Source organism: Orycteropus afer, unplaced genomic scaffold (assembly GCF_000298275.1).
Source record: "Orycteropus afer afer isolate SDZICR_OR568_19922 unplaced genomic scaffold, OryAfe1.0 scaffold00167, whole genome shotgun sequence".
Classification (NCBI taxonomy): domain Eukaryota; kingdom Metazoa; phylum Chordata; class Mammalia; order Tubulidentata; family Orycteropodidae; genus Orycteropus; species Orycteropus afer.
Window position 1 is genome coordinate 6,269,756 of NW_006921754.1, and position 24,524 is coordinate 6,294,279.

Sequence of the window (24,524 nt, forward strand, 5' to 3'; positions counted from 1 at the left end):
CTGGAGAAGGATGTCATGCTTGGTAGGGTGGAGGGTCGACGAAAGAGGGGGAGGCCTTCAAGGAGATGGATTGATACGGTGGCTGCGATGATGGGATCAAGTATAGCAGGGATTGTGGGGCTGGCGCGGGATTGGGCAGTGTTTCGTTCTGCTGTGCATGGGGTCGCTATGAGTAGGAAACAACTCGACGGCACTTAACAACAACAACAGGGGCTGAGTGAAAACCCCTTGAACTTGGGCTTCAGCTTTGCCTCTTGCTCCCAGCCCACTGGAGCTAGAGTTGTCTCTTCACTCAGACAGCTGCTATCTACTGAGGTTGACAAGCCCAAGGTCGACAAATAAAGTGGCACAGTGCCAATATTACCAAACTACACAGTGGGCCACTAATTCAAGTACAGAGACAGTCTCCAGATCAGCAGGAAACATGTCAGGCTGGTAAATAAGACTCAGGTACACGCTGGGTCCAAGAGTGCCAAAAAGCTGTAGACCATTTCCAATGCTTCTCCGGAAACAGACTACCTCCCTAAAGCAGCTACTCGGCTGCTTGCAGGAGCTCTGGTGGCATAGTGCCTAAGGCATTTGACTGCTAACAGAAGGCTGGAAGTTGAAACCCACCAGCGACTCCTCAAAAGGAGGATTAGGCAATCTATTTCCGTAATATACCACACTGGAATCCCAAGGAGAGGTCACTATGAATTGGATCCCATTCGACAGCAGTGAGTTTGGGGTTTTTTTTGTTTTGGTTTCAGCTGCTTGCAGCAGACTCCACCATGGATTTGATTGCCAGTCTCATCATGGGGAATATCTACAACCAGCTGTCCAGCCACTCGAAAATCAGGCCCAGCCAAGGTGACACATAACTTTGTTCTTGTTGTTGTATGTGCCATCGAGACATCTCTGACTCACAGCAACGTTATGCACAGAACAACATGCTGCCTTGGTCCTGTGCCAGCCTCACGATCCCTGCTACATGTGAGCCCATCGCTGCAGCCACCATGCCAATCTACCTTGTTGAGGGCCTTCATCTCTTTCATTGACCCTCCACCCTACCAAGCATGACATCCTTCTCCAGGGAATGGTCCCTTCTGACAACATGAACAAAGTAGGTAAGACAAAGCCTGGCCATTCTCACTTCCAAGGAGCATTCCGGCTGCACCTCCTCCAGGACAGATCTGTTAGCTATTTCAGCAGTGCAAGGTACTTGCAGCATTCTTTACCAGCACCACAACTCAAAAGCAAGAACTATTTTTTGGTCTTCTTTATTCACTGTCCAATTCTCACATGTATATGAAGTGATTGAAAATACCATGGCTTAGGTTAGCCACACTTAGTCTTCAAAGAAGTATTTTCTTCAGCAACTTGAAAGACATCTTTTGCAACAGATTTGCTCAATGCAATACATCATCTGATATCTTGACTGCTGCTTCCATTGGTGTTGATTGTAGAACCAAGTAATATGAAGTCTTTGACAACTTCAATCTTTTCTCCATTTATCGTGAGGCAGCTTATTGGTCCAGTTGTAAAGATTTTTGTTTTCTTTTTATTGAGGTGTAATCCATCTGCACACTTCAATCTTTAGTCTTCAATCTTCGTTAGTAACTGTTCCAAGTCGTCTTCTCTTTAGCAAGCAAAGTTGTGTCATCTGCATATCTCAGGTTGTTAATGAGCCTTACTCCAAACCTGAAGTCATGTTCTTCTTCATATAGTCTAGCTTCTTGGATTATTTGCTTAGCATACAGACTGAGTAAGTATGGTGAAAGGATACAACCCTGATGTACTACCTTCCTAATTTCCCTTGCTGACACATAACCATAACTACCATGATATCCTTCTTTATACTGGTCTCTTCTGACAAATGAAGACTCAGGTACATGCTGGGTCCAAGAGTGACTAACTTAGATGACACAAAGTCTAGCCATTCTTGCTTCTAAGGAACATTCCATCTGCACTTCTTCAAAGACAGATATGTTCATTTTTGTGGTAGTCCATGTTATTTTCAGTTTCCTCTCCAACACTACAATTCAAAGCCATCAACTCGTCTTCAGTCTTCTTTATTCATTTTCCACTTTCACATATACATGAGATGCTTAAAAATACTATGGCTTGGATAGGCCCACCTTAGTCTTCAAAATGACACCTTTAGTCCTTAACATTTTAAAGAGGTCTTTAGCAGCAGCTTTGTCTAGTGCATATAGACTATGTATTTTTAATGTATTATTTTATATAATATTATCATGTATGTATTGCTTTATATACTCACTACAATTAATAAAAACAAGCAAACAAAACAACTTTGGAATGATTCAAAAATCTCAAGGAAAAAAATTAAACACAAAATACAAATTATGGGCAATAATCAGCAAATTTGTTAGATGGATTCAAATGTTATCACCCGTCTAACAAACAGAACTAAACTAAACAGATCAGTTAATAGGTCACCAATATCTACGAAAATTTGCAATCACTTGGCCTTTGTAACTTTCCCTTGAAAGTCTTTGAGACATTGATCAATCCCCACCAATCCTCAAGACATAAAGCAAGAATCAATTACTGCACCATGAAGTTTTCCCTCAATCCTCTGCCAGGAAAAGTAATCTTTATTCTCTTAATCTCCATGCTAATTTATCTATACTTCACTATTATAATTTATTTAAATTATGAAATTTACTCCCCATAGCACCCTGCAAACAAGGCTAAGCAGAAAATAGGATGACTGATTACAGAATAGGAAAATGATAGAATATAAGGTTCAAAAGCACTAATAAAACTTACATTTACATATTAATTCTTGTTTTTAAACTAGAATGCTTTTCACAAGTATTAATATCAACATCACAAACTGCAATATAGCCCAGTTCACATTGTGAAGGTTCTAAGCAGTGAGTGCTTAAGCACATGAATTTTTGCATCATTTTCCCCAGCCCTGAGAATTATAAGGGGCCTGGTCAGCTCATTCTTGATAGGATTTCTAGAACTTGATAAAGCAAAGATAATTTAACCTGAAGAAATTCCCCTTCTAAATGTGGTAAAACAAGATAATGTCCTTCATATATATATATATATATATATATATATATATATATGTACACACACACACATATATCACCCTAACTCACAGCCATCAAGTAGATTCCAACTCATAGTGACCCCCTTAGGGTATCTGAGGCAGTATATCTTTATGGAAGTAGATTGCCCAGTCTTCCTTCTGTGAAGTGGCTGGTGGGTTTGAACTGCCAACCTTCTGGTTAGCAATCAAATGCCTTAGGTACTACCACCAGAGCTTATATATATATACGTTGTTGTTATGTGCCGTCAAGTCGGACCTGACTCATAGCGACCCCTCCTTGGATTTCCAAGGCAGTATCACTACGGAAGTAGATTGTCCCATCTTCTTTCCGAGGAGTGGCAGCCTTCTGGTTAACAGTCAAGTACATTAGGCACTATGCTACCTGAGCCTCTCTCTCTCTATATATATAAAATCATAAGCTAAAATATGGTTAGAATAGATGCAATCTGTCATTCTATATATACTCATGAATTAGACCTAAACTGAATAAGAAACTACTGTCAGAATGGTTTCTATAAACTTTGACAAAAACAAAGTTAAAGTATGAAATACTAAATAATAAAATCTAATGGATCAAAATTCATTGGGTTAGCTTTTTTCCCCATAATATTCTGTTAATTCATATAGACAAGACTAATGAGATAATTTATACAAAGTTAGATGTTTTACAGGAGCCACATCTAAATTATTTTGTGATCAAGGCTTTCATGCAGCACTACTATTGTTGTGTTGTTATGTGCCATCGAGTCGGACCCTACTCAGAGCGACCCGTCCTTGGGTTTCCAAGGCAGTATCACTATGGAAGTAGATTGCCCAATCTTCCTTCCAAAGAGTGGCTGGTGGGTTTGAACTACCAGCCTTCTGGTTAGCAGTTAAGTACCTTAGGCACTATGCTATCAGAGGTCCTGCAGCAGTACTAGTCCCTTTTAAAAAACAAACTAGATTTTTAAAAAATTATTATTATTGTTCAATAATCTTTGGAAAGATTTCTGGAATCTCAACCAATTACATGAGCAAGTATTTGATCAGAGAGAAGAAAACACAAAGAATAAATCTGTCCCAATATACAAGTCTAGGAGCTCTGGTAGCATAGTACCCAAGGTATTTGACTGCTAACCAGAAGGCTGGAGGTTCAAACCCACCAGCCAGTCTTTGGAAGGAAGGTTGAGCAATGTACTTCCGTAGTGATACTGCCTCTGAAACCCAAGGAGGGGTCGCTATGAGTCGGGTCCGACTCGACGGTACATAACAACAACAACAGCAACATATACAACCCTATCACTCACCTCTGTATAATATGGGATGTTTCTATACTTATACAAGAACATAAATCAAGCCCCCACATTTCTACAATGGAAACCAATACTAACCTCTGATATGTGGTATTTAAAGCAGTTGAGTTGCTCTTCAATAAACTAGAGAAACTACCAGCACCTAAGTTGCCTATCAAAAAACTCTACTGGCACTTGCCAACAGCTTGACAGATATTTTGAAAACTATCAAAAGTGTATAGGATAATTGACGTTTCATGGTTTAAGAACATGGAAACTCTTTGTCTAAGTTTCCGCAAAGTTTATTTCCTATAATAAATTATTTTATTAAAAATAATAGATTTGCTTTCACTGAGGTGAAATTTTAACACTTTCTCTTTTTTTAAATAAAGAATCACAAAATTTAGGAATGTGTTCATAAAAAGAAAATTAAAGCGATAGTATGGGAGGTATTCTGGACAGCAATTCCATGCTTATTACGTTAATTATGAATTTCTTACTAGCTTTCTAAAGTAGTTGGGAAAAGATTAACCTCAGAGTGGGTAACAGAGCTGAAGTAGAAATTAGAATGTAAAGACAATATAAAATAAGGTACTTTTACAAACTTTAGTCCAATACTAAAAGTTCTGACTATCATAGCACTCCAGATTTTGATAGGATTTTGTGACTAAAATTCCTGTAAATCATTTGAACAAACATATAAGAAAATTAGAAATTGAAATATATCTGAATTTTCTTTATGAGCATATGCATGTATATATGTGTGTGTGTATATGTATATGTATATGTGTATGTATATGTATACATATTGTTTATGGTTTAAAATATGTACTAGTATTACCTGAATAATAAAAAGTACATTTATTTAGAAACAATAAAGAATAATAAAATACAGAATAAACAATAATATTTATTGTGGGTATTAAATTAGAAAATACTGGTAGCATAGTACCTAAGGTACTTGACTGCTAACCAGAAGGCTGGTGGTTCAAACCCACCAGCCACTCCTCGGAAGGAAGGTTGGGCAATCCTACTTCCATAGTGATACTGCCTCGGAAACCCAAGGAGGGGTCGCTATGAGTCGGGTCCGACTCGCTGGCATATAACAACAACAACAACAACATGATTATTATTGGAGCTCTGGTAGCATAGTGCCTAAGGCATCTGACTGCTAACCAGAAGGCTGGTGGTTCACACCCACCTCCCACTCCTCAGAAGGAAGGTTGGGCAATCTATTTCCGTAGTGATACCATCTCAGAAACTCAAGGAAAGGTCGCTATGAGTCATATCCGATTCAATGACAGTGAGTTTGAGTTTATAATTATTATGGAAACCTAGGTATGTACAGAAGGCTTATATTTCAGTTGTTAGATACTGACAACATGAACTGAGAGGAAATCAAAGTTTACAGTGCACCCTGCTCCTACCCCTAAAGTGTATTTCTTACATATACCTTCTACAAGGAATCAAGGCCTGTTTTTTTTCTTACTGGTGCTCCACTGAGAATTATAAGCTCTACCCTTTGTAAATAATACATTGAAATTTAAACATACTTTATTCTACTGTCCCATGAGAATATCATTGCATTCCCAAGAAACCCTGAATGATAAAATATGTAAAAAATAAAATTTTCTAGGGGAAAAGTGGTAAGGGACTAGAAGGCTCCAAACAGACAAACATTAAGCTGCTTTTCTTACAGAACCTTCAGTAATAAAGATATTTTATAGGCAAAATGTACAACTATCAAACTTAACTATCTCTAAGCACAACTCACCTTCCCTGTCATTAGCCACAATTTTTTTCATTTGCCTTTATTTTCTGTACCTCTTGTGCAACTCTCCATGTTTACCTTCTCCTTAGTGTTACTGTGCTAGTCACAAACATTTGTATTATATTGCATTTCTCTTCAGCCATATAAAACCTGTCCCTTAATTACCTATTTTCCCTCCTTTCTCCTCCCTTCCCCTTCTTGGGAACCAACAAAGAAAATTTTCTTCCCTGTGTAAATCTGTCGTTGACTTTTTACCATAATGGACTCATACAATATTTGTCTTTCTGTGATTGACTTATTTCACTCAGCATAACTCACAGTCTTTATCATTACTACCAAGTGGTGAACTAGACAAAGAATAAAGGCATCAAAAAAGCAGCCACACTTAGGTCCAACAGCTATTTTCCTGCTCGCAGAGCTAGTCTGTGATCTTAACTATGAATGGCTTTATTTGTCCATGTAACATAAATCATGCTGTAATATTTTTTTTTTCTATTTAATTGAAGCTATTGAAATCGTGAGGAAAAATGTATACATAGAAGGGCTCATTGACCACAGAGCAAAGAAAGGGGAGGGGAGGGAGGGGAGGAAAGGAAAGGGAGAGACAGAAGTTTTCTTAGGAGCTCTGGTGGTGTAGTGCCTAAGGCATTTGACTGCTAACCAGAAGGCTGGCAGTTCAAAGCCACCAGCCACTCCTCAGAAGGTAGAAAAATATATACATAGTAGAAGGGCTTGTTGCCCACAAGAGGAAAGAAAGGGAAGGAAAGGGGAGGGGAGGGAGAGGGAGAGAAAGTTCGTTTGCTTTGGTTTTTGTTTTATTTTCCCAATCTCTTACACCCAGGAACTGACAACTTCACAGACAAGCATATAATATGTTTTGTGGCTTTTATATTTACCTATTATATAGTTTTATGGTAAATATATACTATGTGTCAGACACATTTCCAAATAATTTACATATATGAATTCATTTAATAATCACAACAACCCAGTAAATTAGGTAGTATTGTGATCTACATATAATAGGCAAGGCAACTAGGAAGAGATTAAGGAATGTGCCCAAAACTATACAGCAGATAAACAGCAGAGTCGAGATACAACTCAGGCAGACTGATCCGAGAATTCATGTGGCCTCTCTTGATTTGTCAAAACCAAGATTTATTACTTAAAGGGCAATTTTGCCTTTACTTCATTTCATATATATTATTTTGCTCACTATTCTAATCTGATGTCAAACTGTTATAGGTTAAAAACAGGTATTTCTTCATTATCAACTAGTCCACAGCATAAATGAATGAATTACCACATCAATCAACTATGTGGTTACACAATGTTTAGGCATCTGGGCTGATGGGAAGAGCAAATCATACCAAAGATATTCTATGTCTGTGTCAGAATCTGAGTTCCCAACAAAGATGGAAAAGACAAGAAAGGATCTTGGTCAGAGAGGATTATTTTTCCCCACTTCCAGGAGTGTGTAATTATTATAAAGAAATTATCCTAAATTAATGAAATGTAGTAGCATTCTGGGACTACTTCCTTTTGATTCCTTTTTGTTTATTTTTCGGTGAGAATAAGATGAGTTAGAGGCAAGGTCAGATAAGAAATGGCTCAAGCAAATGAAATTACCTTCTTAAAAGAAAAGACAGGAATACAGTATAAGAAAAGATAACAAGAAAATGAGATAATAACAAAGTGTTAAAGTAGAAATTTTGAAGGGAGTGTAAATCCTCTGGAGAATAAAAGGTGCAAAACTAGTAACAAGGAGAATTATTTCTATGCATATCATAACTCCACTAATCTAAAGTTTGAGGAAAAGAAAAAAAAAATGCAGTGCTTCTTTAAGAATAAAAAACATTAGCATTTCTGATGTTAGTACAGTACAATGACTATATTTTAATTTAAAAATCCATAAAGATTCTGCAATAGTCAAAAGTTCTTCATGTTATTTCCTAATAGCCAAAATGCTACGTAACTAAATTTTATGTCAGGCTGGTTGTTTCTAATAATTGATGTACAGGTACAACTATGTATCTAAATGACTGAATCAATAAAAACATCAATCATGTAATTTATTGAGCACTTAAGCACATGAATAAAAAATACTCTGTAACTTGCTTTCACTGATTGTTAAGTTTTGCAGATTAAGGAAAAAGATGGGGAAGCAAAATAATCACTTAAGAAATAATTTATAGCACAAATTTTAAACTGCAAAAAAGAGACATCTGTCCATAGGTCTGACAATTCAAAAAAAAAACAAAAACAAAAACCACTGTTGTCGAGTTGTTTCTGACTCTTAGTGACTCTATAGGACAAGGGAAAATTGCCCGATAGGGTTTCCAAGGCTGTACATCTTTATGAAAGCAGACTGCCACATTTTTCTCCCACAGAAGGGCTGGTGGGTTCAAACTGCTGACCTTTCAGTTGGCAGCTGAAGGCTTTAACCACTGTGCCAACAGATCTCCAAAAATACACCAGCAGCTTCATTAAAACATGTATGGACAGTTTCTGCCCTGCGTGCTTAAATATACCAGAAGCACATATAACCTAGAGAGCTTTGTCACGCAAAATGAGACAGTACAAAAGAAGCATTCATTTTAGTTCTAAGCATTGCATCTCACCATTGAAGCGAACACTGTGGAAATCTGTTCTGTAAAAGGAAAATCTGTGCGGAAATCTGGTGAGATGCCTTCATGTCAACAGCATGATGTTATTAATTAACATCTATGATTGAAAGACAGATCTTACAAAAACTTAGAAAAATATTTATGCCACTTATTAGTTAGAAAAGAACAGAAAAATGACTCCACACATACATTACTTTTTGGAATTATAAAAATCTACTTCTCTGCTTTGTTTTTGTTGTTGTTTTAAAAGTGAAATTAATAGCTTGATTCTATAAAAAAATAATCAACCCAGGTAGCAAATAACAACCTGACTCTAGAACTTGCATTTTTAATGATTTTGCGAGACTGTTATTCTGGGGAGTTTTATTTTGCTTTAGGAAGAATAAATTAGTTGACAGCTTTATCCTGGTGAATCAGAGCTATTTCTTTTCAGTATTATGTTAAGCTCCAATGACAGATTCTCACAAAGTCAGTATAATGACAATGAGTTGTGAGGGTGACCCACTGATGAAGGCCATCAACCCACTGATTGTCAGAGACAAGCCCACTGATGTGGCTGACATCACTTAGGCACTAGTTCCACACGCTCACCCACCCACCTACTACATATGCATCCTTTCCAAAGCTGCGGGCTCTTGTGAAGCAGATGGCTTCCCCGGACCAACGAAAAACACACTTCTGTTTAGGAACAATGGCATCAACCAGGACTTTATGAAAATCCATTTAAATCCCAACAAACATATAATCCAAGAACCTTGCCTTTTGGAACCATGCCTATGAAGTAAGTAAATATGAAGTAAGTACAATAGAAAAACCAACACAAGACAAAGCAATCACAACAATACATAATTTTTTGCATTTCTTTTTGTTTTCAGAAATAAAGAGAAGCCTAACCTGAAGAAATAGCTCATTTTTAAAAAGCAGAAATGAAAATGTTATTAGCTTATAAACTTACTGACCATAATACAGAATACATTCACGTATTCTCATTAAGGTTCCATAATAAGCTACAAATAACTAATTATTTTCAGTTTAAATCTCAAGGTCAAATGCAAAAAGAGCTTTAAAAATGATGACTTCCTACTTTCACATGCTGAACTTCTACAAGGAGGGTTATTGAGCAACGCTCCATACTGGTAAATGGACTTTTTTTAAACTCACTGACCCAAAACTTAAAGTATTGACACTATTAATTGTGTGGTTTAATCTTAATTAGATTAGAATATTGGGGGGGACAGCCATTGTGAACAGCTTTTCTTATGTCTACTGTGTAGTAGGTGGAGTATTAGGAGAGAAAACTCTAATAAACTTGACCCTTTTGCAGAATTAATCAGACTCTGTATTCCCACTCTAGATATACTTTTTGTTTATTTACTTATTTTCATACCCCACCTTATTGACAAGAAAATAATTATTCAAAAACGCTCCTTAAAATAAAGTATTTCCAGAAACACTATTTCATGTTACTGTTTGAAATATTATTTTCAAGAAGTCAGAAGCCAATAGTCTGAATATTACACCCAACCCAGAAAGACTATTTCTTCTAGAACAGAGCCAAAGAAATACACCTGTCAATAAACAGCTTTTTGCCAAACCCCAACAAGTTTGGTACCTGAATCTACTTTTTTTCTTTATGTAGAGACCTTTTTTCTACCTTGAAGATTTTGTGCTAAAGTATTTTGTACACTTCCATAAGAATGGAGTTGAGAGAGGGCTAAAGAGACAATCTCTCGTTCCTAGTGGGTGAATATTTATCTCTAAGTACCACACATAAAATGACATTCAATGACATCAAAACATAAACCACAAAAGCATAGATTTACCTGATACTCATTGGGCCAAAAGGTGCTCACTGCTAGCTCAGCCCGAAGCCAATCTCTGCCCGTGAAGCCAGTCACGTTCCAAATTGGGTTGGCAAGAGGTCCTTTGTTAACCCTAACTAAAATATTCAAAGTGCCAGGATTCGACCCTTTCTGGCTATATAACAGGTAACTGAAATCAATGCAGTGAGTATCGTTCTCCTTCATTGTAGGCAGCTGAAGTCTGGCTTTTTCTCCAGGGTCATGATCTGAGGAATCCACTATCATATAGGAACCTGAAATGACATAATACATTATAAAGCTAAAGAGACATATAAGAAAAGGGAATGTATAATAATAATGAAATTATTCCAAGCCATTCTAATGATTAAATTTGACTCAAAAAGACTATGTCTTCTAGAGTAGAGCCACAGATATCTCTCAAGAAAATAGCTGCGCTGAATACTCAGTAACTGACATTGCTCCATGCATAGAACATGTAAGTGACCCATTTAGTTTCCACAACAACCTGTTATTATCCCTCTTTTACAATTTAGGAAATTAAGGCATAGGAATGTTAGTGATATACCCAGAGTCAAAGAGAAAGTCAGTAGAATTCCACTCAAATCCATGTCCCATTCTAAAAATGTGTATTTTTCTGAACAGAATTACTTTAATATAAATCAAACAAAAACAATCCTTTGTTGATCTTCCTTACCCATGATACAAAAACCCAAGGAGGGGTCACTATGAGTCGGGATCGACTCGACAGCAGTGCGTTTGTTTTGTTTTGTTTTTTATTGCCCACCCTTCAATTTAATCAATTTTCATAGGTTATCTGCCATGGGAAGGCATGGTACTACTCCCAGAACACAAAGAGTGGCCCCTTCGTAGCCCTCATACACAAACTTTGCATTATAGGCAAAGTCATGCAGTGATGAAGCATAAAAATGAGGCCTGAATTCTAGGGTCCTCGTCAGAAAACCAATTTTTTTTTTCAAGTTACCATGGAATTCAGCATAGACACATTCCAGAAAAATTTAAATATGCCTATTTATCATGCTCAGGATAAACCTAAATGTTATCACAAAATGTTTTTCTTGAATATAATTTTAATCAAATGTATTACGTGAAACATTACAGAGTAAACGCTAATATAGTTGGACCAGCCTTAACCAGTCTCTCCCTGACTAATTTGTGAAATTAATCAGACTTCTGTATTATTTCTTGGGAGCTGTGGTGATATAGTGCCTAAGGCACTTGACTGCTAACCAGAAGGCTGGCGGTTCAGACCCACCAGCCACTCCTCTGAAGGAAGACTGGGCAATCTAGTTCCATAGAGATACCACCTTGGAAACCCAAGGAGGGGTTGCTATGAGTCAGTTTCAACTGGACAGCAGCAAGGTTTTTTTTAATTAATTATTATTGACTGCAAAACACTCATTGACTACTAGTCAAAAGAGGTCAAGTAACCTCCAACATCAGGTTCCAATCATGAGAAACTTATGGACTTCAACAATATACCTACTGTCGACGAGTGGATTCTGACTCATAGTAACCCTATTCAACAGAATTAGAACTACCCTCACAGGCTTCCTACGCTGTACCCTCATAGGCTTCCTACACTGTACATCTTTATGGAAGCAGATTGCTACATCTTTCTGCCACAAAGCAACCGGTGGGTTAGAAAAGCTGACATTTATGTTAGCAACTAATCACTTTAACCACTGTGCCACCAGGGGTCCTTCAAATATATAAGAAACCAACATTTCAAATCTGACCAACTCCCATTCAGTGGGGTACCTTCTGTTTCAGAGTTTTGGTGAAGATTTAATATGCTAATACTTTAGCCCAAGCCTCGTACAGAGTAACTATCCTATAGTGATTCCCACTCCTATTATCTTCTGTAAACTGGAATATTTTTCTTCTCCCGATTCTCACATATTGTATTTTAATAGAATAAATTGTCCATGTATGTATAAATTGTCCATGTATGTATAAATTGTGCACGTGTACTTTTGCAAAAATTATGTCACTTTTTTTTCCTAACAGGATTTCCTGGATCTGAACCCAATTTATAGAAGCAAGATGTTTCTATTCTTGGATATACTCACATTCTTACATCCACAGCTGACTTGGTTAGATGTTTTCATTACACGTACTCTGACACATAAGACCAACTACTGCTTTTAACCACTCCCAGGCCAGACCTTGGAGAGGTTGTTGAAGTTACTGGACCTCAAATTCTTCATAACATTATCATCTGTTTTTCTACTGCTTTAGCAGTTTTTGTTTTGTTTTTCAACATCAAATTATGGCAGTAGTGCACTGAATTATTTTTACAAGCCTCCGACAATTTTAGCTTCTGAGTATCCATTTTAAAGTAGTGATCTCTACATGACATACTGGCTTTTGAATAGTTATTTTCTCCCATTAAATATGCACTGTCTCACATTTTAATTATATAGTATGATATTTACCATTAAGACCATTTAGCAATTTTCAGCCAGTTTCACTTTAAAGCTACAATAATTTTCCTATTAAAGAATGGGATGAACAAAGTATATTAATTTGTAGACATTACCACCTGGGTCATTAGAAACATAAATGTCCCAAAATAAACGCTTGTCCAAACTATTTCAGTATTTCGTGTGCATTCAAGGCAAGTTAAATAATAAAATCATTTCTATAGAATGATAATTCATTTCTTCAGAAAGTTTCTGCTAAATAGGCTTCTTTCAATACAGTCTGACAATTGCTGGATTTTTTTGATTATTCATGGAATAAGGTGCATTTACGGCACAGTTCTAGGGGGAAAAAAAAAAAAAAGAAGAAGAAGCCATAAGCAATAGCGCCCAAAAGCCATCTAAACCCTTGTGGCTACTAACTTGACATAGTTGCAACTTACCCAGCAGGCACCATGGAGGTAGCTTCCTGTTTAACACTAGATTCCATCTCTATCATCCCAAACATAAAAAACACTATGCTATTCTTGTCAGTTTCTAAAAATTACTTTGCAGTCTCCCAGAATAACTGACTACCAACTCTGTAAGTGTCAGGATGTTCCCTAATACGTATTTCCCTCATTCTTTATGCTATAATTTAACATTATTTACTATTGTTCCATCTCCAGCTAAATAATTCCTTAGATTTCTAATAAGAGCTTAATACTATTTACTTGTAATTTAGCCATCTCTTCTTGAGGCTGTTAGCAACAAATTATCAGTGTTCACACAAACACCATACACAAACTTTTAAATTAAGCAACATTTTTACTGTGGCCTTACAGATATTCTTTACAGTCTTGAGCAATGGAATGTTCAAATATATAACTCAAGACTAAAAAAAAATGTAACCTTTCTGGAGAGAAATTTGGCAATAATCTTATTAAAAACCTTCAAGGGATGCATAGCCTCTGATCTAACAATTCTAAGTTAGGAATACATCCCACATAAGCACGCACATATACAAAGATATAGCTAAAAGAGATGTTCATTTCATCATAGCACTGTTTAATATAGGAAAAATGGGAAATATTTTAATTATCCAATAATACAAACTGAAACCCACTGCCATTGAGTTGATTCCAACCCACAGCAACCCTACAGGACAAAGAAGAACTGCTCCATAGGGTTTACAAGTCCATAAATCTTTATGGAAGCTTACTACTCCTGCAGAGTAGCTAATGGGTTTGAACCACTGACATTCTGGTTAGCAGCCAAATACTTTCCCCACTGCACCACCAGAATTCCTTATCCAATAACAGGGACATTGTAACCTCATGGAAAATCAGATCAATGAACTTATGCAGTTATTAAGTCATGGTATGAATGATATTTAATAAAAGATAGTTACAAAATGTTAAACAATACATGCAGGTTGTAAAACAATACCTTATTTATGAAAAATATATATTTATTTTAGGAGCTCTGGTAGCATAGTGCCTAAGGCACTTAAATGCTCACCAGAAGGCTGGCGGTTCAAACCGACCAGCCACTCCTAGGAATGAAGGTTGGGCAATCCTACTTCCGTAGTGATACTGCCTTGGAAACCCAAGGAGGGGTCGCTATGAGTCGGGGCCGACTCGACGGCAAACAACAACATATTTATTTTATGTTAAGTAAATATAAATACATAAATACATTTGTGTAAATGTGTACATATTCACATATAAACACACAAACATACATACACATATGACTGTAGGAAAAAAAATTGAGCAAAATATTAACAGGGTATTATTATCTGTGGGGGAAACTATAATCATCTTCAATTTCTTATCTTTGAATATGTATATTTTTAAATGTTTAACAATGAATATGCATTAGATTTATACTTTTTTAAAAACAGAAACTACATGAATAACTATATTACCTGACAAACATCAAATGAATAATGATAAACACTTAGAAAATAAAGACAGGTTTCATGCCTTTTAATATAAATCCTATTTGCACAGAGTCAAAAAATCTTGGCATTCAAAAAAACACAATACAAAAATCAGATACTTCCTATTTCAATTCCTTAAAAGAGAGAGGGGGCCAGAGAATACTTGGACTAAATAGATGTTTTTATTGAAACGACAACAAAAAAAAAGCCCAATATTCATAAACATCATAGTCTAATAGGTAGATGAATAAATAATGTCCTAAGGATTATCTTACATATTTTAGGATATTTTTTAAAATATATTTAAGCCATACTTCTAGAAATAAAGTACTAACAGTGTTCTGGTTACCTAGTGCCGCTCTGACAAGATTATACAACCAGAGGGATGGCTTGAACAAACAGGAGTTTATTCTCTTATAGTTTGGAGACTTCAAGTTCAAAGAGCCAGGCTCTAGGGGGTGGGTGAAAGCCCCTCAACTTTGGGCTTCAGCTCTGCCTTCTGCTCCTGGCCCACCGAAGCTAGAGGCTTTTCTTCATTCAGACAGCTACTGGCTGCTGAGGCTGACAAGCCCAAGGTTGGCAAGTAAGAGGGCACAGTCCCAATGTTACCAAACTACATGGCAGGCCATTCAGTCAAGTCCACTGAAAGTCCCAAGGTTCGCAGAGCAAGGCAGGCTGCTGAACAATGACATGGCTACATGCAGGGTCTAAGCGTGCCAAAGGTAAAGTTTCCAAAGCTGTTTCTTATATACAGCAAAAAGACCGCATACCCAAAGCAGCTACTCAGCTGCTCCAACAGATTCCACCATGGAGTTAATTACCAATCTCACCACAGAAAGTAACTACATTCAACTGCCCAGCCACTCAACTAGGCCCAGCCAAGTTGACAAACAAACTAAACCACTAGGAAACAGAATTAACCACAAAGAAAATAATGAATGATAAACAGGTCTCCATACTACATTCTAAATCTCCTTTATATATATCCTTTAGTATCCTAAGGCAATATTTTTAAAGTCAGTTCTTACTCAAAATCCATTGAATGTGTGTTTTAACTAAAAAAAAAACTTTGCTGCTTGCTATTTACAACCTTTATGATCTTGTCCCTCCAAGTACTTTTGTCACTACCTCCCACTGTGTATCCTTCACAAACCATCCTCTCCAATCAGACAAACCCCCCACTATTTTCTCCACACATTATGGTAATTCTCTTCTCAGAGACAGCTTCCTCCTTTACCAGAAAGCCTACCCTAAGCTCACTGCCTATCCACTTCTTATCTATTGTTTTCCCTCTGCTACCCTTGCCCATATTGGATTTCCCCTGCCTTGAAGCCCTCCATTAAATTGTTTTCTGCTTTTTTGATTCTGCCTCTAAATTATACACAGCTTCTGTTCAACTTTCAGATGATTTATATGGGTATCTCTTATCTCTCTCATAAGAGGAACATATCATTTTAGAAAGCACCTGATTCATCCAGGGTCTAATCAGAAGACAGAAGTCATACAGTAAATTTAACAGGGAAAGTGTGTCCCTGGATGGCACAAAAAAAAAAAAGTGTGTCCCTGGATGGTACTAGTTAAAAGGGTGGCAGTTCAAAGACATTCAAAAGTGTCTCAGAAGATAAGCCTGGTGATCGACTTCTGAAAATCATAGCCCTGAAAACCATATGGACCAGTTTACTCTGTACACATGGAGTCGCCATGTCTATGGGCGGGTTCAAAGGACAACTTCAAGGGAAGGAATGAATGTGGAAAGGGAAGGCAGCCGTTGAGAATCAGACCACCGTGAAGACGCAGCTACAACCCACTACATAGAGGGAAAGTTCACTAGGTCACTCAGGACAGAATTGGTCCACAATGGCTGGGCAAGCAGGAAACACTCCTGGTGTAGCAGGGCAGAACCAGAACTAGCGTGTCTGTGTTTACATTGGAAGGGCTGCAGAGAGGTGCTCACGAGGCCAGGGCTGGGCCGTGAGCTCACGGAATGATTGCATGAACCAGACACACAGCACTGAGCTGCTGGCAGCTATGTAATACACCAGCAAGAAGAAACAAAAACGGAAGCAGAGAAAAATCAGAAACCACTTCCTTCTAAAATGCCCTTCCATTGCCCTCTCCTGACAAAGCTTAACATTGTGCTAGCTACAAAGGAAAAATGCTTGAGAGGTCAAACTTCATTGTCAAAGAGCAGGTAATAAAGGGTGGATGTGGAGCAGTGAAGCAATAAATTGATAAATGGCACAGCACCTAACAAGGGCCTTGTATGTAGTAGAAGTTCAATAGATACTTGCTGGTGGGATGAATGACTACATGAATCAGAGACAAAAAGACTAGTTCTGAGAATATAATAACATGTAACTGCAGAAGCAGTGCAAACTCTTCTTGTTTGTGAGCTAAATTCCCAGAAAACAAGAAAACAACAACAACAACAAAGAAAGCAATCAACAGAAATTGGTTCATGATGCTTTGGGAGAGCACGATCTGATGGAAGAGTATGATATTTAGAAATGAGTATGTAATATTTTTGTCAAAGACACTGGTGTGCATATAAGAAACTCTATTACAGTAGCAGTTCTCAAACACTTTAGTCTGAGGACCTCTTTACACTCTTCAAAACTATTGAGGAACTCAAAGAACTTTTCTTTCTGGAAGTTGTATCTATCAATATTTATCACATTAGAAATTAAAACTACTTTCACAAAAATAGTATCCTATTATTATCATGATTACAGTTTTGACCTCACAGATACCCTGTAAGGGGTCTTGGGGACCCACCATGGTTCCTGGAATACATGTGGAGAACTGCTATATTTTAACATGAATAATTCTTTTTATCTTCATGCTCTAATGAGAACATTATTAGCACTTTTATTTACACTGAGTCTACTTAACTCATTCTGTCTCTGTAGGGTATAATTTTGAATCTGTGCAATCAGTTAAGAAACAAAACTCTTCACTGGGGTGTTGGATGCCTAGAGAATGAAAACAGAAAAAGCTAGATTGTTTTACACCAATATAAATATAAAGGGTTTTTTCTTCCATTCTAACCTCCCACCCTCAGAAAATCAGATTGTTATATCTGAACAGAAAAGTGGAGAAGACAAAATAAAATTCTAATAAGAAAAGTGTTTTAGTGTATTCTTAGACCCTTTTGAATAGCTACAAAAGCACCAACAAACTGCGCAAAACAGTTAGTTATTGGCATTGAGTAAGATTTTCCCAGTAGAAATAAAAAACATGCCAGAAACAGCTGGCATGAAAAAAACTAAAGGAAATATACAGTAATACAGTTTCATGCCCAGCTAGTTTAAGAAGCAATAATCAGGATCTCTGGGTAGAGAGAGAAGTAACAACTGAAATCATAATTTGGGCCCCAGTTCATTTGTGATCATTTTTTTTGTAGGATGTTGTTGTTGTTAGGTGCCCTCAAGACATCTTCTACTCCTAGAGACCCTATGCACAGCAGAATGAAACACCACCAGGTCCCACACCAGCTCCAAGATCCCTGCTATACTTGAGCCCATCACCACAGTCACTGTGTCAATCCATCTCACTGAGGGCCTTCCTCTCTTTCATCAACCCTCCAACTCACCAAGTGTAACATTATTCTCCAAGAAATGGTCCCTTCTGATAACATGACCAAAGTAGGTGAGACCAAGTCTGGCCATTCTCGCTTCTAAGGAGCATTCCATCTGCACTTCCTCCAGGAAGTTCTTTTAGCAGTCCATGGTATTTTCAGCATTCTTCACCACCACAACTCAAAATCATGTATTCTTCTTCAGTCTTCCTTATTCATTGTCCAGTTCTCACATATATATGAGGCAACTGAAAATATCATGGCTTGTGTCAGGTACACCCTACTCCTCAAGGAGACATCTATGGTCTTCAGCACTTGAAAGAGGTCTTTTGCTGCTGACTTGCCCAGTACTATATGTAGTCTGATGTCTTGACTGATGCTTCAATTGGCATTGATTATAGAACCAAGCAATGTGAAGTTTCTGACAACTTCAATCTTTTCTCCATTTATCATGATGCTGCTTACAGCTCCAGTAGTGAGGATTTTTGTTTTCTTTATATTGAGATGTAATCCATACTGCAGACTATAGTCTTCAATCTTCATCAGTAAGTGCTTCAAGTCATCCTCACTTTCAGCAAGCAAAGTTGTATCATCAGCGTACTGCAGGTTGTTAATGATTCTTCCTCCAATCTTGATGACACGTTCTTCTTCATATAGTCCAGCTTCTCGGTTTATTTGCTCAGCATATAGATTGAATAAGTATGAGGAAAGGATACAACCCTGACGCACTCCCTTCTTGACTCTAAACCATGAAGTGTCCCCTTGTTCCATTCAAATGACAGCCTCTTGGTATATATACAGGTTCCTCATGAGTACAATATTAAGTGTTCTGGAATTCCTATTCTTCTCAATGTTATCTTCAGTAAGATTTTACTTGCATGTGATATTAATGATATTGTTCGATAATTTTCACATTCTGTGGGATCACCTTTCTTTGAAATAGGTACAAACATGGATCTCTTCTAGTCAGGTGGCCAGGTAGCTGTCTTCCAAATCTCTTGGCATAACCAAGTGAGTGCCTCCAGTGGGGCATCTGTTTGTTGAAACATATCAATGGGTAGTCCATCAATTCCTGGAGCCTTGTTCCTGGCCAATTCCTTCAGTGCAGCTTCAACTGCTTCCTTCATTATCATTGGTTCTTGATCTTATGCCACCTCCTGAAAAGGATGAAGATCAACCAGTTCCTTTTGGTACAGTGACTGTGTATTCCTTCTCTTCTTTTGATGCTTCCTGCATCATTCAATATTTTGCCCATAGAATCTTTCAATATTTCAACTCGAGGCTTAAGTTTTTTCCTCAATTCCTTCAGCTTGAGAAATGCTGAGCATGTTCTTCCCTTTTGGTTTTCTAGCTCCAAGTCTTTGCACATTTCATCATAGTAACTGGTTTGTCTGCTCAAGCTGCTCTTTGAAATCTTCTGTTCAGCATTTTAATTGTGTCAGTTCTTCCACTTGCATTGGCTACTCTCTGCTCAAGCACAAGCTTCAGAGTCTCTTCTGTCATACGTTTTGGTCTTTTTTCTCTTCTTTTTAATTACCTCTTGCTCTTTTCATGCATGATGCTCTTGATGTCATCCCATAATTATTCTGATTCTAGGTCATTGGTATTCAACATATCAGATCTTTCTACAGATGGTCTCTAAATTCACGAGGGATATATTCAAGGTCATATTGTGACACTCGTGGACTTGTTTTAATTATCTTCAAGTTGAACTTGTATATGAGTAGTTGAGGGTCTGTTCCACAATCATCTCCTGGCTTTGTTTTGGGTGAAGATATTAAGCTTTTCCATCACCTCTTACCACAGACATAGTCAATCTGATTCCTGTGTATTTCATCTGGCAAAGTCCATGTGTATAGTCACCACCTGTGTTGTTGAAAAAAAGGTATTTGCAATGAATAAGTCGTTGATCTTGCAAAATTCTATCATACGATCTCCAGCATTATTTCTGTCACCAAGGCCAAATTTTCCAACTACTAGTGATTCTTCTTTGTTTCCAACTTTTGTATTCCAGTCACCAGTGATAAGCATCACATGTTAATTGCACGTTTGGTCAATTTCAGACTGCAGAGGTTGATAAAAATCTTCAATTTCCTCATCTTTGGCTTTGGTGGTTGGTGCATAAATTTGAATAATAATCGTATTAACTGGTCTTCCTTGTAGAAGTATGGACATTACCCCATCACTGATGGCATTGTACGTCAGGAGAGATCTTGAAATATCCTTTGTGATGATGAACACCATGCCATTCCTCTTCAATTTTTCATTCTCGGCATAGTAGATCATACAGTTGTCTCATTCAAAATGGCCAAAACCAGTCCACTTTAGCTTACTAATGCCTAGGATATCAGTCTTAAGTGTTCCATTTCATTTCTGACGACTTCCAATTTTCCTAGATTCATACTTCATACATTCCATGTTCCCATTATTAATGGATGTTTGCAGCTGTTTCTCCTCAATTTGAGTCATTTCATGTCAGCAAATGGAGGTCCTGAAAGCTTTACTTTATCCGTATCAGTAAGGTTAGTTCTAGGAGCTCTGGTAGCGTAGTGCCTAAGGCACTTGACTGCCCACCAGTCACTCCTCGGAAGGAAGGTTGGCCAATCTACTTCTGTAGTGATACTGCCTTGGAAACCCAAGGAGGGTGACGCTATGAGGTGGGTCCAACTCGATGGCAAATAACAACAAGGTTGGTTCTACCCTGATGATGCATCACTTTCCCAATCCTATTTTGAGAGCCTTCCAACCTAAGTGACTCATCATCCTGCACTGTGTCAGAGAGCATTTCCAGGCTATTCATATAATTGCCTAGTAATGTAACCAATGGTGTTTTTCTGCTATTCATAAGGTTTTCCCTGGCCTATTCTTTGAGAATTGGATGGCCTCCTTCTTCTTCTTAGTCTAAGTCTGCAAGCCATGCTTGACCTGTGCATTATGTGCAACTCTGCTGGCATTTGAGATACCGGTGGCACAGCCTCAAGCCTCACAGCAACACACCATGACACAGCAACAGCATGACAAACCAACAGACAAGTTTGTTTCCCTTAGCTGTTCAAAACCTCTCCACCCTCCCCTACCAGGATCCCTGCTGCTTGCTCACTCTGTCCTGGATGCCCTGGCTTTCCTTTCCTTCCCTCTCTGCTTTTCCTGCAGCTTGGGGGCACTTGGGGGTTGGACCTTGGGTCCCTTCCCTTACCTGGATCCTTCTGCCACTTGCTTGCTCTGTCCTGGACACCCCAGTTCATTTGTGATCATTTTTCTGGAGCATATTGTTGGAGGATAGAGGTTGCTTTATTTAACATTTATGTCTCTTAAGTATTTCTGGTGCTATTACTCTTTTGCAGAAGGAAGTGCCATCCCTCTATTCTTCATAATATCTCTCTCCTGATTTCGTTTTCTCAAGCCATCTCAACATATGACAACATAACATACCCATTTACTGAAACTAAGAATCGGCTAATTTTTTCCATTACTTCACTTTCCTCCTGCTATCTACCAGCAATTCTTATTTTCACTATTCCAAACTATATCCCTGCACTTCTCTTCATCTTCACTAGTTTCACCAACCCAGGATCACTTCTCAAAAGGAATCTGAAATAGGTTCCAATCAGGCCTCATCATTCCCACACCAGCAGCCCTACAACAGGTTTCTAAAAGCAACCAGATTGATTTTTTAGTAAACATACAATTCATCTTCGCTCATCTGGTGGCGTAGTGCCTGAGGAATTTGACTGCTAAGCAGCAGTTCAAATCTACCAGCCACTCCTGGGAAGGAATAATAGGTGATCTACTTCCATAGTGATACTGCCTCAAAAACCCAAGGAGGGGTCACTATGAGTGAGATCTGACTCATCGGAAGTGAGTTTGGTTTCAGTTTTTCATCTCATTTAGGACCATCAGATGGTCTCATGTTGCAAAGAAAATAAACTACAGACCCTTTATCTGGCCTATCAACTTCAATATTATCTGACCCCTGCCTTCCACTTCCAGATTATCTCCTACCACTTCCCTTACTCAATATGCTCCAGACATAGTAGGCTCCTTCTATCTATTAAAAAGCCAACCTTAAGCCTACTTCAAGGAGCCCTGATGTTGCAGTGGTTAAGTGCTCTGCTGATAACTGAAAGGTCACAGGTTCAAACCGACCATCTACTGCACAGGAGAAAGATGTGGCAGTCTACTTCCATAAAAGATTACAGCCTACTTTGTCCTACAGAGTTGCTATGAGTTAGTGTGTTTGCACCTGTTTTTTCTGCTTGGACCACTTGCTCTCTCTTCCAATGGCTTATTTTTCATTGTTCAGGTTTCAACTCAAATACTACCTACTTGTGAAACGATACTACATCTGTTAAATGAAGTAGTTACTTCTAAGATTCTTTCTAATCTATCTCTTTTTTATTCCTTTCACAGTATTTACCACCTCCTGAAGTTATCATATTTGTTTCTTGGTAGAAAAACTCCAAGAAAAGTTAAGGTTTTACCTATTTTGTTAGGTAAAGATCTGGAACATATTAGACATTTTAATATTTTTTGGATCAATAAATGATAAGGTGTGTATAAATGTGTGTCCTTTTATCACCACAATCGTCTATGCTATCCTGACCTTCAAACTTGATTGAAACAAAATCTTTACTACTTTGATTTTTTAAAAAAAAAAAAAAGGAAGGGAAGGAAGATAATATAGAATCTAGTAAAAGAACAAATGTGAAAATTATACCACTAAGGTTTTCACACTCGGTTTCCTTTCTGTTCCCTGCCTCAATTCAAGTGCTTCAATCATTCATTCCACAATCCTGTAAGAGCTATGGATTCAAATTTTTCCATATATTTGTTTTTAAGTTATTTGCTTTCCTTACAGGCCACTTATATTGATAAATCAAAACCAAAACCAAACTCACTGCCATTGAGTGGATTCGACTCATAGCTACTCCTCCTTGGGTTTCCAACGTTGTATGAAAGTAAGGCACTTGCCACCAGAGCTCCCACTTATATTGATGTGTGTGTGTGTGTGTGTGTGTGCATAGTGCCTAAGGCACTTGACTGCTAACCAGATAACCAGAAGGCTGGAAGTTCAAACCCACCAGCCACTCCTTGGAAGGAAGGTAGGTTGGACAATCTACTTCCGTAATGATACTGCCTCGGCAACCCAAGCAGGGGTCGCTATGAGTCGGGTCCAACTCCATGGCACATAACAACAACAAAATACACACACACACACACATATATTTAGTGAAAACATGTTGTTGTTGTTATGTGCCATCGAGTCAGACCTGACTCATAGCAACCCCTCCTTGGGTTTCCGAGGCAGTATCACTACGGAAGTAGATTGCCCCATCTTCCTTCCGAGGAGTGGCTGGTGGGTTTGAACCGCCAGCCTTCTGGTTAACAGTCAAGTGCCTTAGCCACTATGCTACCAGAGTTCCCAGTGAAAACATAGTAGAAAAAATTCTATCCTGGTAGGAAAAAAGAGTTTTCCACTGAAATGCAAGAATTTACCCATTCTTTTTTCGGCTAAAAACCTACTAAGCTGAAATCCAGGTCTTTAAATCTTTAAGTAAATACATAACATACACTGAGATTATCTGTCTGTGCTGTGTCTCCCCAGATCTTGTGCAAGCTTTTCAAGAGCAGAAACCTATTTTCCCAGAATACTATCTAACAACAGGATTGTGTTCACGTAAACTCTTGGTGAACTCAACTGCAGCAAAGTAAAAATGAAGATATTTCAGAAAGTATAACAATGTTGTTTTCATTTAAGATAGGAATTTGAAAATGACTTTAAAAAATATTCTCAATCTTGATAATTTCCCAACAGATCCAATTATTTGTTAAGGTCAAAACAGAGGTGCCCTCCATTTTTGCACTGCCTTTTATTAATTCTTCAACTTATTACATTTTATTATTTCTTAAGATAATACTTTTCTAATAGAATTCACCCAGCTTTGTTTGTTAGGGCTGCCATAATGAAATACCAAGAGTGGGTGGCTTTAAAGAAAAGAAATTTATTGCGTCACAGTTTTGAA

At 37.8% G+C, this 24,524-nt stretch overlaps 1 protein-coding gene across 1 annotated transcript in view; it reads right to left on the reverse strand.

Moving 5' to 3' along the window:
• The window catches only part of PTPRK (protein tyrosine phosphatase receptor type K), an 867,169-nt gene that overhangs the window by 548,355 nt on the left and 294,290 nt on the right, over positions 1–24,524 (reverse strand). Inside the window, exon 3 of the mRNA XM_042781758.1 lies at positions 10,560–10,831. Within this exon, the coding sequence (XP_042637692.1) occupies positions 10,560–10,831 (272 nt within the window). The remainder of the gene's footprint in view (positions 1–10,559; positions 10,832–24,524) is intronic.